This window comes from Coregonus lavaretus, assembly GCF_964263955.1.
Source record: "Coregonus lavaretus genome assembly, chromosome: 36".
NCBI classification, from domain to species: domain Eukaryota; kingdom Metazoa; phylum Chordata; class Actinopteri; order Salmoniformes; family Salmonidae; genus Coregonus; species Coregonus lavaretus.
Window position 1 is genome coordinate 10,802,840 of NC_140023.1, and position 13,032 is coordinate 10,815,871.

General features: G+C 42.4%; 1 protein-coding gene across 1 annotated transcript in view; it reads left to right on the forward strand.

Annotated features, from left to right (window-relative positions):
- LOC311110921 (VPS10 domain-containing receptor SorCS1-like) overlaps positions 1–13,032 on the forward strand; it is a gene marked incomplete at both ends in the record, with an annotated part of 73,117 nt that overhangs the window by 44,192 nt on the left and 15,893 nt on the right. Inside the window, 6 exons of the mRNA XM_084153560.1 lie at positions 1,666–1,757; positions 2,139–2,246; positions 2,534–2,651; positions 2,981–3,114; positions 12,306–12,419; positions 12,546–12,717. Of these exons, the coding sequence (XP_084009686.1) occupies positions 1,666–1,757; positions 2,139–2,246; positions 2,534–2,651; positions 2,981–3,114; positions 12,306–12,419; positions 12,546–12,717 (738 nt within the window). The remainder of the gene's footprint in view (positions 1–1,665; positions 1,758–2,138; positions 2,247–2,533; positions 2,652–2,980; positions 3,115–12,305; positions 12,420–12,545; positions 12,718–13,032) is intronic.

Genomic DNA, 13,032 nt, shown 5'->3' on the forward strand with positions numbered 1-13,032 from the left:
ACATTTAATCCTATTAAAAATGCCCTGTCTTAGGTCCGTTAGGATCACCACTTTATTTTAAGAATGTGAAATGTCAGAATAATAGTAGAGAGAATGATTTATTTAAGCTTTTATTTATTTCATCACATTCCCAGTGGGTCAGAAGTTTACATACACTCAATTAGTATTTGGTAGCATTGCCTTTAAATTGTTTAACTTGGGTCAAACGTTTCGGGTAGCCTTCCACAAGCTTCCCACAATAAGTTGGGTGAATTTTGGCCCATTCCTCCTGACAGAGCTGGTGTAACTGAGTCAGGTTTGTAGGCCTCCTTGCTCGCACACGCTTTTTCAGTTCTGCCCACACATGTTCTATAGGATTGAGGTCAGGGCTTTGTGATGGCCACTCCAATATCTTGACTTTGTCGTCCTTAAGCCATTTTTTCCACAACTTTGGAAGTATGCTTGGGGTCATTGTCCATTTGGAAGACCCATTTGCGACCAAGCTTTAACTTCCTGACTGATGTCTTGAGATGTTGCTTCAATATATGCACATACTTTTCCTTCCTCATGATGCCATCTATTTTGTGAAGTACACCAGTCCCTCCTGCAGCAAAGCACCCCTACAGCATGATGCTGCCACCCCCGTGCTTCACGGTTGGGATGGTGTTCTTCGGCTTGCAAGCCACCCCCTTTTTCCTCCAAACAGTTATATTTTTGTTTCATCAGACCAGGACATTTCTCCCAAAAGTACGATCTTTGTCCCAATGTGCAGTTGCAAACTGTAGTCTGGCTTTCTTATGGCGGTTTTGGAGCAGTGTCTTCTTCCTTGCTGAGCGGCCTTTCAGGTTATGTCGATATAGGACTCGTTTTACTGTGGATATAGATACTTTTGTACCTGTTTCCTCCAGCATCTTCACAAGGTCCTTTGCTGTTGTTCTGGGATTGATTTGCACTTTTCGCAAAAAAAGTACGTTCATCTCTAGGAGACAGAACGCGTCTCCTTCCTGAGCGGTATGACGGCTGCGTGGTCCCATGGTGTTTATACTTGCGTACTATTGTTTGTACAGATGAACGTGGTACCTTCAGGCGTTTGGAAATTGCTCCCAAGGATGAACCAGACTTCAATTTTCTTTCTGAGGTCTTGGCTGATTTCATTAGATTTTCCCATGATGTAAAGCAAAGAGGCACTGAGTCTGAAGGTAGGTCTTGAAATACATCCACATGTACACCTCCAATTGACTCAAATGATGTAAATGAACCTATCAGAAGCTTCTAAAGCCATGAGATCATTTTCTGGAATTTTCCAAGCTGTTTAAAGGCACAGTCAACTTAGTGTATGTAAACTTCTGACCCACTTTAATTGTGATACAGTGAATTATAAGTGAAATAATCTGTCTGTAAACAATTGTTGGAAAAAGTACTTGTGTCATGCACAAAGTAGATGTCCTAACCGACTTGCCAAAACTATAGTTTGTTAACAAGAAATTTGTGGAGTGGTTGAAAAACGAGTTTTAATGACTCCAACCTAAGTGTATGTAAACTTCCAACTTCAACTGTATATATAATGTGTTGCATGTGCTATGTAGCATTAAATATTATGCTCTATTACTCATCAAAAGTATGCATGAACGTTATGTACATCTCTGACCTCTTTGAAAATGTGATGAAATCCTGTGCTGTTTGCAGGTATTTGAGGAGGAGTATAGCGTCCTCTTTCTTAACCAGGGCGGTGCCCTAGTGGCCATTCGACACACACCTCTCCCCATTAGCCATATCTGGTATTGTTTCCTTTAACATTCAACTTTCGTGCATACTGTTAAATTATCAACATTGATTTACATTTGTCTATTTAAATGTTTTATGGACTGTATTATGTACAGATGTTTGATCTTCATTTGAGCCAGTATGCTACAGCAGGAAAATAATCCTGCACCAACATGAAATGTGAATTATTATGTGGATTATAATGAACGGACATGTTTTGTAAGTAAGACATTTACAAATGGAAATTACAAACTTCAGAAGCCTTTTTAAACCTCAAATACACTGCATCTCCTGCAACAGGGTGATCAAATGAATTAAAGTACAATCTATTCTATATATGGTGAGGGGTCCACATGAGCCATGTTTGAGAGCCAACATGTTGTTTCTCCATCCAGGCTGAGTTTTGATGAGGGAAGACGCTGGAACAAATACAGCTTTACCTCCTCTCCTCTCTATGTTGATGGAGTCTTAGGAGAGCCAGGGGAGGACACCCTCATCATGACGTAAGAATCAAAACAAATTCCATATGGATATAGTATGTATTATGCAATGCATTGAAAGATTATTGGATGTTTTGAGAAAAAAAATGTTACTTTCAAACACAGTGGAACAAATGTATTCTCTGTCAGAAGTTGGATACTTCTTTAAATCTATTTTCTCTTTGTGCCCAGCTGTGGTAACCTTTTTTTCTTGCACTTATATGCTAAAAAAGTATTTACAGTTATATATTTTAGCTAGTAACCCCTTTTTCCACAAATGTTTTCCCATGCTTGACTTTTTGTGTTTGCAGAATATTTGGCCATTTCAGCCATCGTTCTGAATGGCAGCTTGTCAAGATTGACTTCAGGCCTATCTTCAACAGAAGGTGCACCACAGATGACTATCAGACCTGGCAGTTACACAATGACGTAAGAGCAACCATTTTGATACATTTATAAAGGCTTTGGGGACCTTGGTTCGATGGAATACATCTGCTCAAGCTTATATGGACAAAAATGAAGAGAAACATGTCCTATCTCACCCAATTGTCTATCTCAAATTTGTCTGAATATTATGGCTATTTTCTATGCATTAACTTTCAGCTAACAAAGCATAAGTTATACACATTTTCATGTATTATAATGAATTTTTGAACTCCATCAATCAGTGTCTTTTCTTTGAAGCTGTTACATGGAAAAATAAAGTCAATTCTGAAATGTTATAGTTAATTATTCAAATAATGAATTATTTCTTACAGGGTAAAGTGTGCATCATGGGAGTGAAGAGAATCTTCCAGAATCTGAAGCCCGACGCCAGATGTGTCAAAACCAAAGATCAGTACATCTCCCAGATGTCAGACTCCTGTCCATGCACTGAGGCTGACTTTGAGTGGTGAGGAGCCTACTGCCTGCTTATATAACATTCAATTCAATTCCATACAGTCTTTATTAATCCTTTCAGCTGCAATTTAAAAAGGCACCATTGGAGCACAATAACACAATTGCAGACTGTTTATAACTGTTTATCTCCATTGTGAAGTAGAAGTTTCACAACCTTCAGCATACATTTCTGTGATTGGTTGGGTCTGTCCAGGTACATATTTGTAGTAGGGACACTCCCCATAAGAACGCTCTTCTGGTCTTGCTGGAAGGAATCGTGAAGGATCATTAGGTGCAGCTCGTTGCATGGTTGGGTCGTTCGAGGGTGCAAGCATCAGATTTGTGGGGTCGTCCACATTTCCAACACCGTTGTTTATCCTTTACCCACTTAACGATCTGTCCTGTGTTCAACTTCTTGAACTCTGGACATGAGTTGAGATTGTGTTATTTGTTGTCACAGTGATGACAATATGACTAGGGTTTGGAAGGGGCCTTGGATTGAGCAGGCTCCTAGGAGCTTGGATATTCACTGATGTTAAGGATTGAAGCGGATCTCTCCTTTGGTCTAGTAGAGGCACGTTGGTCATTCTTAACTGGCTTGGGTGTGTCACATTGGTAGAGGGCCGCATCTCTGCTTGATATATGCTTAGCCTTGGACTTCTTCTGGAACCAGGCTGTCAAGTCAGGTAAGGCGTACATTTGGCCTGTCCTTAAGATACTGTGGTCAAAACTGTACTCCAAAAATTCATTGCGGTAGTGCTGTGGCATCTTGCTCAAGAGCCGGTTGACATGGGATCCAAATCTGAGCTCGTAGCTGTTCTGCCCCGTAAGGGTCCTAAGCATGTTTACTAGTGTGTGGATAGACAGTGCGACGGCATCGAAGGCTTCTGGGTTTCCAAACTCGAAAGTGGGGGAGTTCAGAATTCTGCCTAACTCACACTGGAGGAGTTGGCGCGGCTTGCAGGGCTTGTAAGGCAGCAGTCCAAGGCCTTGAGTCATGGATGAAGACCTTAGCAAGCTGGAGTACACTGGGTAGTTTCAGGTGTCCAAGGAGCACTTGATAAATATACTGCTAATTTAGGTGACTGTGATTGTTCATCAGGTCATCCAGGGCCGTCTTGAGGAGGGCAAAGTCACTCTCTCTTCCGCTCACAAAATGGGGCAACGATGACTTTGAGATGCTGTATAATGAGGCAATTAGCTGTTTCATACCAGCAGGTTGTGGAACCATGCTGGAGTGGGGTGAGCAACCACAGTTGCTGGTCCAGGGTAGGGAGAAGTGAAGGTGAGTCACCGTAGGCTCAACTTTCCTCAAGGTTGGTGTCTTGCTGTGCTGCCTGTGGTGCCTGTGGTAAAGGCACAAAGGTGCCACAAGATCTGTGGAGTGACCTGTCAGATAGTGCTGGAGAGGTGCTCCTGGAGGTATCATCATCTTCCTCTTCATCTTTAAGGAAAGATTTGGCGAGCTTGAATAGCTCCAGCTCATTCTCTATCTTATTTAGGCTTTCTCCTTTAGCTACTGATTTTCTTCCCTTAACTGCTGAGCTTCTCTGGCCTGGGAGTCTAAACCTTCACAATCAATGTCGGCACTGTGATTTTCATCTAGCTGACACTCCATGAGATGTATTCTCTCCTCCAACATAGCTGCTTGGAGGTTAGAAAGGCCTGGAATTGGCTCACCGAGTGGGCACTAGATCTGGAGCTGGGCACACTGCTCTTTGTTAGTATATCTGCTTGACTATTCCATCGTCCTTGTCAGAGCAGTGTTGAGGCTAGGCATTGATCTTGGTGAGCGAGGTATTCGACTGCATAGTCAGTCAGGTGCACTGGGGGATGTCTCTCTCTGAGAATACAGGGTCGCACAGATGGGTCAGGCGTGTCCATATGTGCTGCTTCCATATCTTTGCGTGATTACTCAATCCGGCTCTGAAGGTCCATGAAGTAGAGGATGGTGCCTCTGGAAATCGTGACTGGTGTGAGTACATGTACAGATGTAGGATATTCATTTGAGTCAGTTTGCGACAGCAGGAAAATAATCCTGCAGCAACAGGAAATGTGAATTATTATGTGGATTATACTTAATGGAAATTTTGTAGGGGTTGATACATTTTTTGTTAGGGCAAATCAAGTCTGACATTTCAAAGTGTAAATTACAAACTTTAGAAGCCTTTAAAAAAATCTAATAAACAACACATTTGCATTTCCAGCCGTTTAGGCAGTGCACTAATTGTTTTGAATTTTATGTTGGCATTTGAACTCGGCCTTAAAGGAAAGGTTCACCCATTTTGAATGTTATATTGTTTTTGTGCATCTCTGAGTGATGTTCTATCGATTCCCTGGGTCATTTAATGTTTTCATATGTATCTGAGTTATTGGCGTTCAAGCAGGAAGAAATCCGGCCGGTATGACATAGCACTGTGATAAAGTCGCTGTCACTGCATTGGAAGTTAATAGGAATACGACTTTTAGATCGCGAAAACGTATATCATACATGTCAGATTTCAATACTGGCCGATGTCATAACTCGGGAGGTTGTCTTCTCTCGAATGAGCCATTGATCATATTTTGCGATATTCCTACCTCGAGAAATGTGTAATTTAAAGGAGGGTAAAGCAAATGTTTTCCTATTTGTCTGTCTCTTTAGTCCAGGGTGCATTGCATGGTGCCATTGCCTGAGATATTATAGACAGGAGATAGGAATCCAATGAATGTAGGAACGTATAACGCCCCACCCAGCAGACTGTCGACCAATCACGTTCACGTTGTCATGCTGCGTCATGCGGTTGCTAAGACTCTCGTCACACAATCCCTTCTCAAAGTCAGTGTACATTTACATTTGACATTTTAGTCATTTAGCAGACGCTCTTATCCAGAGCAACTTACAGTTAGTGAGTGCATACATTTAAAAAATATATAATAATCATACTGGCCCCCCGTGGGTAACGTGCCTATTTTCCTCGAAAGTATGTAATATCACGATTCCAAAGCTATATGACACTACAGATAGCAAGTTAATTATCTCACATCTCAGAAAATGCTTGTAATGTTGTACTTCTTATTGACGAAATTCGTGCTAATGTTGGGTTTTTGAGTTGGCGCGCAATAGACTCGTATTCACTCCTTGAAGGAGAGCGCTCCTTGTCCAAGAATCGCCCAGAATGTACCGCGCGACCCTTTGACGTTGCATGGGCAACGTTTCCCATCTCCTCAAAAGTATATCTGCGTTACGAATGTAAGACTCCACTCTGAGGCACATCGATCTGCAGGTTGAAGATGGTGAGATTGTGGACTCCTAAATTGATAGTGCAGTTTGTTTAGGCGAATTTACAGCTAACTAGCTACTTTACATGCTGATATTTTAGTTGGTTTTATTGTGTGTAGCTACCTAGCTATCTAGCCAGCCCATAGAGAGAGCATTGCATTGTGGATTTTTTGTCGACTTGAGCTGCAACAGATTTGTGTTATTTAACACTGTCAATTAAATAAATTAGTGGTTTTAGGTGGATTTTTCCTTTAAGCCTTATGGCCAGCTGTTTTATACACCGGTTACTTTCACATTGATGTCAACATCAGCTGTAGCTCAGCTGGTAGAGCACGGTGCTTGTAACGCAAAGGTAGTGGGTTCGATCCCCGGGACCACCCATACACAAAAAATGTATGCACGCATGACTGTAAGTCGCTTTGGATGAAAGCGTCTGCTAAATGGCATATTATTATATAGGCGGCACGTCCAATAGGCTAGGGGAAGATAAGCTTCCCCTAAAGTAAATTGAATACAATGTGCCAAAATTTGCTAAATAATTACTCATGCATATACATAAATAAATAAAATCATTTAAAATACTACACCAGAGAGCATGATTTGGCCCCAGAGGATCATTAGCAATTTGGGCAGAGCTTGCGGCAAATAGCCTATTAAATAGCTGATTGTTGAGTAGCAGCTGGAAAAACATATATGGCTATTGCTAAAAAGAGAAGTCTCTAGTTATCAAAATTCTCAACTCCCAATTGAGCGAACAGTAGCCTTTCTTATTGGCACCAGCAGAGAGCATCGGCCATATCCCGGGTTAGTGCACGCATATTCACTGCCTTTATCATTGGATCAGTACAACTGGTCACTGGAAAGTTTTTCTGGGGACAATAATTTCCTCCTCCAGGCTAGATGGACGTCATATTGTACAATTTGTGTCTCCCCTTTTCTTAGGCCTATATTAGATGGTTGTATTCAAGACAATGTTGTTTTTACTGTTTGTCAGTGTCACCAGAGTAGGCTACTAATTTGTGTTGTATTAAAAGAGATGTTGCTTGTTAAAAGAGATGTTGCTTGTGTCTCTAGTCATATTAAGCAGGGTTTCCCAACCCTCTCCTCGCCCCCCCAGACATTTCAAATGTTTGTTTTAACCCTAAACTGGCACATCTGATTCAATTAGTCAAAGGTTTGATGGTTAGTTGACTAACCACCAAACCGGGGAGAGGGTTGGGAAACCCTGATATAAACCCTGAGTAGTAAAACTGTCTGTTTTACAGTGATTGAGTTATATTATTAGCCTAAATTCTGACTAAGCAATCTACTCATCACATTAGGAATAGTAGCCTATCTTACATTAGTCTGCAAATGCGATGATAGATGCATGCAATCCTTTATTATAAAGGTGCAATTTTATGGTGACAAAATAGCTTCCCCAAACTTGAGACTTACTTGCTGCCTATGGATGTCGGCATTTGAAATCAGCCTTGTTGTGACTTGATAGTGTGTATTATGCATCTATTTCATGTTGCACTGTATGCACCGTTACACAAGTCAATTAGTCAATTTATTGATGAGGTTGAGAAGTGGTTGACATTGTATATGCCGTTACACAGACCTTTAAACCTATTATTGCTGTGATATAATTAATGGCTGGGGTCAGTTTTGTTTTTGCTGTTCTCCAAATAGCATTTTAGAGTTTTTAAATTGTGTAGAAATGCTGTAAATTAGCTTCAATACCCTGGGTTTAGCTGAACTGATGGCACTGAAGCTAACCAGCTAATTTTAATGGTAAAAATGTAACTAAAAATAGTAACAGATCTAACATAAAAATGAGGTGCATAAATGCTGTATATTGACGAAAATAGGACAAACTAATGACAACTTCATCAGTAAACATTAAGGAACAAATGCTGTACTCACCAGAGACAGATTTCTGTCCACAGCAGCAGGTCGTGAGCTGAACAATAAAGACTGCAAGTTTCTGGCTTCCTTTATTACAGTGCCTTCGGAAAGTATTCAGACCCCTTGACTCTTTCCACATTTTGTTACTTTACAGCCTTATTCTAAAATGGATTAAATAAATACAAATCCTCAGCAATCTACACACAATACCCCATAATGACAAATTGAAAACAGGTTTTTAGAAATGTTTGCACATTTGTTAAAAATAAAAAACAGAAATACCTTATTTACAAAAGTATTCAGACCCTTTGCTATGAGATTTGTAATTGAGCTCAGGTGCATCCTGTTTCCATTGATCATCCTTGAGATGTTTCTACAACTTGATTGGAGTCCACCTGTGGTAAATTCAATTGATTGGACATGATTTGGAAAGGCACACACCTGTTTATATAAGGTCCCAGAGTTGACAGTTTATGTCAGAGCAAAAACCAAGCCATGAGTTTGAAGGAATTGTCTGTAGTGCTCCGAGACAGCATTGTGTCGAGGCACAGATCTGGGGAAGGGTACCAAAACATTTATGCAGAATTGAAGGTCCCCAAGAACACAGTGGCCTCCATCATTCTTAAATGGAAGAAGTTTGGAACCACCAACACTCTTCCTAGAGCTGGCCTCCCGGCCAAACTGAGCAATCGGGGGAGAAGGGCCTTGGTCAGGGCGGTGACCAAGAATCTGATGGTCACGCTTACAGAGCTCTAGAGTTCCTCTGTGGAGATGGTAGAGCCTTCCAGAAGGACAACCATCTCTGCAGCACTCCACCAATCAAGCCTTTATGGTAGAGTGGCCAGACGGAAGCCACTCCTCAGTAAAAGGCAGATGAGAGCCCGCTTGGAGTTTGCCAAAAGGCACCTAAAGACTCTCAGACCATGAGAAACAAGATTCTCTGGTCTGATGAAACCAAGATTGAACTCTATGGCCTGAATGCCAAGTGTCACGTCTGGAGGAAACCTGGCACCATCCCTACAGTGAAGCATGGTGATGGCAGCATCATGCTGTGGGGATGTTTTTCAGCGGCAGGGACTGGGAGACTAGTCAGGATTGAGGCAAAGATGAACGGAGCAAAGTACAGAGAGATCCTTGATAAAAACCTGCTCCAGGCGAAGGTTCACCTTCCAACAGGACAACGACACTAAGCACACAGCCAAGACAATGCAGGAGTGGCTTCGGGACAAGTCTCTGAATGTCCTTGAGTGGCCCAGCCAGAGCCCGGACTTGAACCTGATCGAACATCTCTGGAGAGACCTGAAAATAGCTGTGCACGCAACGCTCCCAACTCCAACTTGCAGAGCTTGAGAGGATCTTCAGAGACGAATGGGAGAAACTCCCCAAATACAGGTGTGCCAAGCTTGTGGTGTCATACCCAAGAAGAATCTATGCTGTAATCGCTGCCAAAGGTGATTCGTCAAAGTACTGAGGAAAGGGTCTGAATACTTATGTAAATGTAATATTTCATTTTTTTTTTAATGAATTAGATGAGGAAAAATGAGGGGGAAAAAAACTATTTAATCAGTTTTAGAATAAGGTTGTAACGTGACAAAATGTGGAAAAATTCAAGGGGTCTGAATAATTTCCGAAGGCACTGTATAATCTAAAAGGGAGTAGACTGGAGTCGAGGACCACTTTATGTATACAGAAGCCCTGTTTACACTTGGTGCTACCATGCGTCTTTAGTCCTGATCTCGTCCACTTTCTGATTGTGCCTCAAATCATTGGGGCATGGACTCTACAAGGTGTCGAAAGCATTCCACAGGGATGTTGGCTCATGTTGACTCCAAATGCTTCCCACAGTTTTGTCAAGTTGGCTGGATGTCCTTTGGGTGGTGGACCAATCTTGATACACATGGGAAGCTGTTGAGCGTGAAAAACCCAGCAGCGTTGCAGTTCTTGACACACTCTTGACATACTCTTTTGTCTTGCCCATTCATCCTCTGATTGGCACACATACACAATCCATATCTCAATTGTCTCAAGGTTTAAAAATCCTTCTTTAATCTGTCTCTTCCCCTTCATCTACACGGATTGAAGTGTATTTAACAAGTTACATTAATAAGGGATCATAGCTTTCACCTGGTCAGTTTGTCATGGAAAGAGCAGGTGTTCTTAATGTTTTGTTCACTCAGTGTAAGTGTAAACAGACAAGATCAGGACAATATTAGGATGAAGGACGCTTGTTAGCACCAGGTATAAACAGGGCTTCAGATACAAACAATGCACCTCCTGTGTCATTACCTGATGATGGTCTCAGGGAGTTCATACTCAATAAAGTAGAATACATTCCACCCACAAAATAGGAGAGGCTTATGCATGTAGAAAGGTCTCAGGATGTTGAGTGTGCTTGAATGTCAGTATTTGAATAGGTGTGTGTGTGTGTGTTTTATGTGTGGTGTGTGTTTGCGTGTCTTGATGGAGAGTCTGCACTAATCAATATGCTGTCATTTGTTTACTAGAGCAAACCTTTTAATTCCAGCTAACATACTTTGAAAGGTTCACTGACATCTGCCCAACAATCTATCAAGTTTATATGATATTTGTTTATATAACATTTTGTTACGGAGTTCCAAAGCCTATAAACATACACTATATATACAAAAGTATTTGGACAGCCCTTCAAATTAGTGGATTCGGCTATTTCAGCCACACCTGTTGCTGACAGATGTATAAAATCAAGCACACAGCCATGCAATCTCCATAGACAAACATTGGCAGTAGAATGGCCTTACTGAAGAGCTCAGTGACTTTCAATGTGGCTCCGTCATAGGATGCCACCTTCCCAACATGTCAATTAGTCAAATTCCTGCCCTGCTAGATCTGCCCCAGTCAACTGTAAGTGCTGTTATTGTGAAGTGGAAATGTCTATGAGCAACAACGGCTCAGCCGCGAAGTGGTAGGCCACACAAGCTCACAGAACGGGACCGCCGATTGCTGAAGCGTGTAGTGTCTAAAAATCGTCTGTCCTCGGTTGTAACGCTCACTACCGAGTTCCAAACTGCCTCTGGAAGCAAAGTCAGCACAATAACTGTTCGTCGGGGGCTTCCCGAGTGGCGCAGCGGTCTAAGGCACTGAATCGCAGTGCTAGAGGTGTCACTACAGACCCGGGTTCGATCCTGGGCTGTATCCCGGGCTGTGATCAGGAGTACCATAGGGCGGCGCACAATTGGCACAGCGTCGTCCGGGTAAGGAGAGGGTTTGGCCGGGGGGGCTTTACTTGCCTCATTGTGCTCTAGCGACTCCTTGTGGCGGGCCAGGTGCCTGCAGGCTGACCTCGGTGGTCAGGTGAACAGTGTTTCCGCCGACACATTGGTGCAGCTGGCTTCCGGGTTAAGAAGAGCGGTTTGGCGGGTCATGTTTCGGAGGACGCCCGTTGACGAGTTGCAGCGATGAGACAAGATCGAAAAAGGGGGTAAAAAAATATATGAAAAATAACTGTTAGTCGGGAACTTCATGAAATGGGTTTCCAGGGCTGAGCAGCCACATGCACACAAGCCTAAGATCACCATGTGCAATGCCAAGCATCGGCTGGAGTGGTGTAAAGCTTGCCGCTGTTGGACTCTGGTTCTGGCTAGGCCCCTTAGTTCCAGTGAAGAGATTTTAATGCTACAGCATACATTGACATTCTAGACGATTCTGTGCTTCCAACTTTGTGGCAACAGTTTGGGGAAGGCCCTTTCCAGTTTCAGCATGACAATGCCCCCGTGCACAAAGCGAGGTCCATACAGAAATGGTTTGTCGAGATGGGTGTGGAAGCAAAGGGGGGACCATCTCCATATTAATGCCCATGATTTTGGAATGAGATGTTCGACTTTTGGCAATTTAGACATTTTAATTTCTTATGGCGATATTGATGTCGAACACATCAAACAGAATAGTCTGTCAAGCTAAGTAATGATTGGTGTTAAAAATCTAGGAATTGAAACAAATGAACCACTTTCTATACTTCATGCATATTACTAACCTCAAGACCTGTAGCCAATTGATTTTTCTCACCCACCCCACAGTGATTATGGCTTTGAGAGGCAGAGTGCTGGAGGATGCACTCCTGCCTTCTGGTTTGTTTCATCCTTTGTGTCCAGAGACTGCACCACCGGGGACAGCTTCCTAAACACTACAGGGTATGGTAATCCATCTCCATTGAAACGCATGCAGTGAAGTAGACAGAGTATTTCCTTGTTTTATTTATTAATATGTATTTAAGATGGAGTACAGGTTGTGTAGTTAGTTATGTGTGTATGTTGCAGATACCGTAAGGCTCTGTCCAATAACTGCACTGCGGGAACCCTGGGGAAGTACAGCCTTAGGAGGCAGAGGTGTCCCCGCCAGGCCCCCAGAGGTCTGCAGCTGGTCACCAGTGAGGGGACACTCACAGCCACCCTGGGGGACAACATCACCTTCCTGGTGTTTCTGGAGGAGGTAATGGTCTGGCATATTTCTTAGAGATCTTATCAAACTATTGAAAGCATGTGCTACACACTTAAGGTTCCAAAAGGGTTCTTCAGCTGTCTCCATAGGATAACTCTTTTTGGTTCCAGGTAGAACCCTTTTGGGTTCCATGTTGAACCCTCTGTGGAAAGGGTTTTACATGGAACCCAAAAGGGTTCTTCCTGGAACCAAAAAGGGTTCTTCAAAGGTTCTCATATGGGGACAGCCGATATAAACGCAACATGCAACAATGTCAAAAATGTTACTGAGTTACAGTTTATATATTCAGTCAATTGAAATAAATTC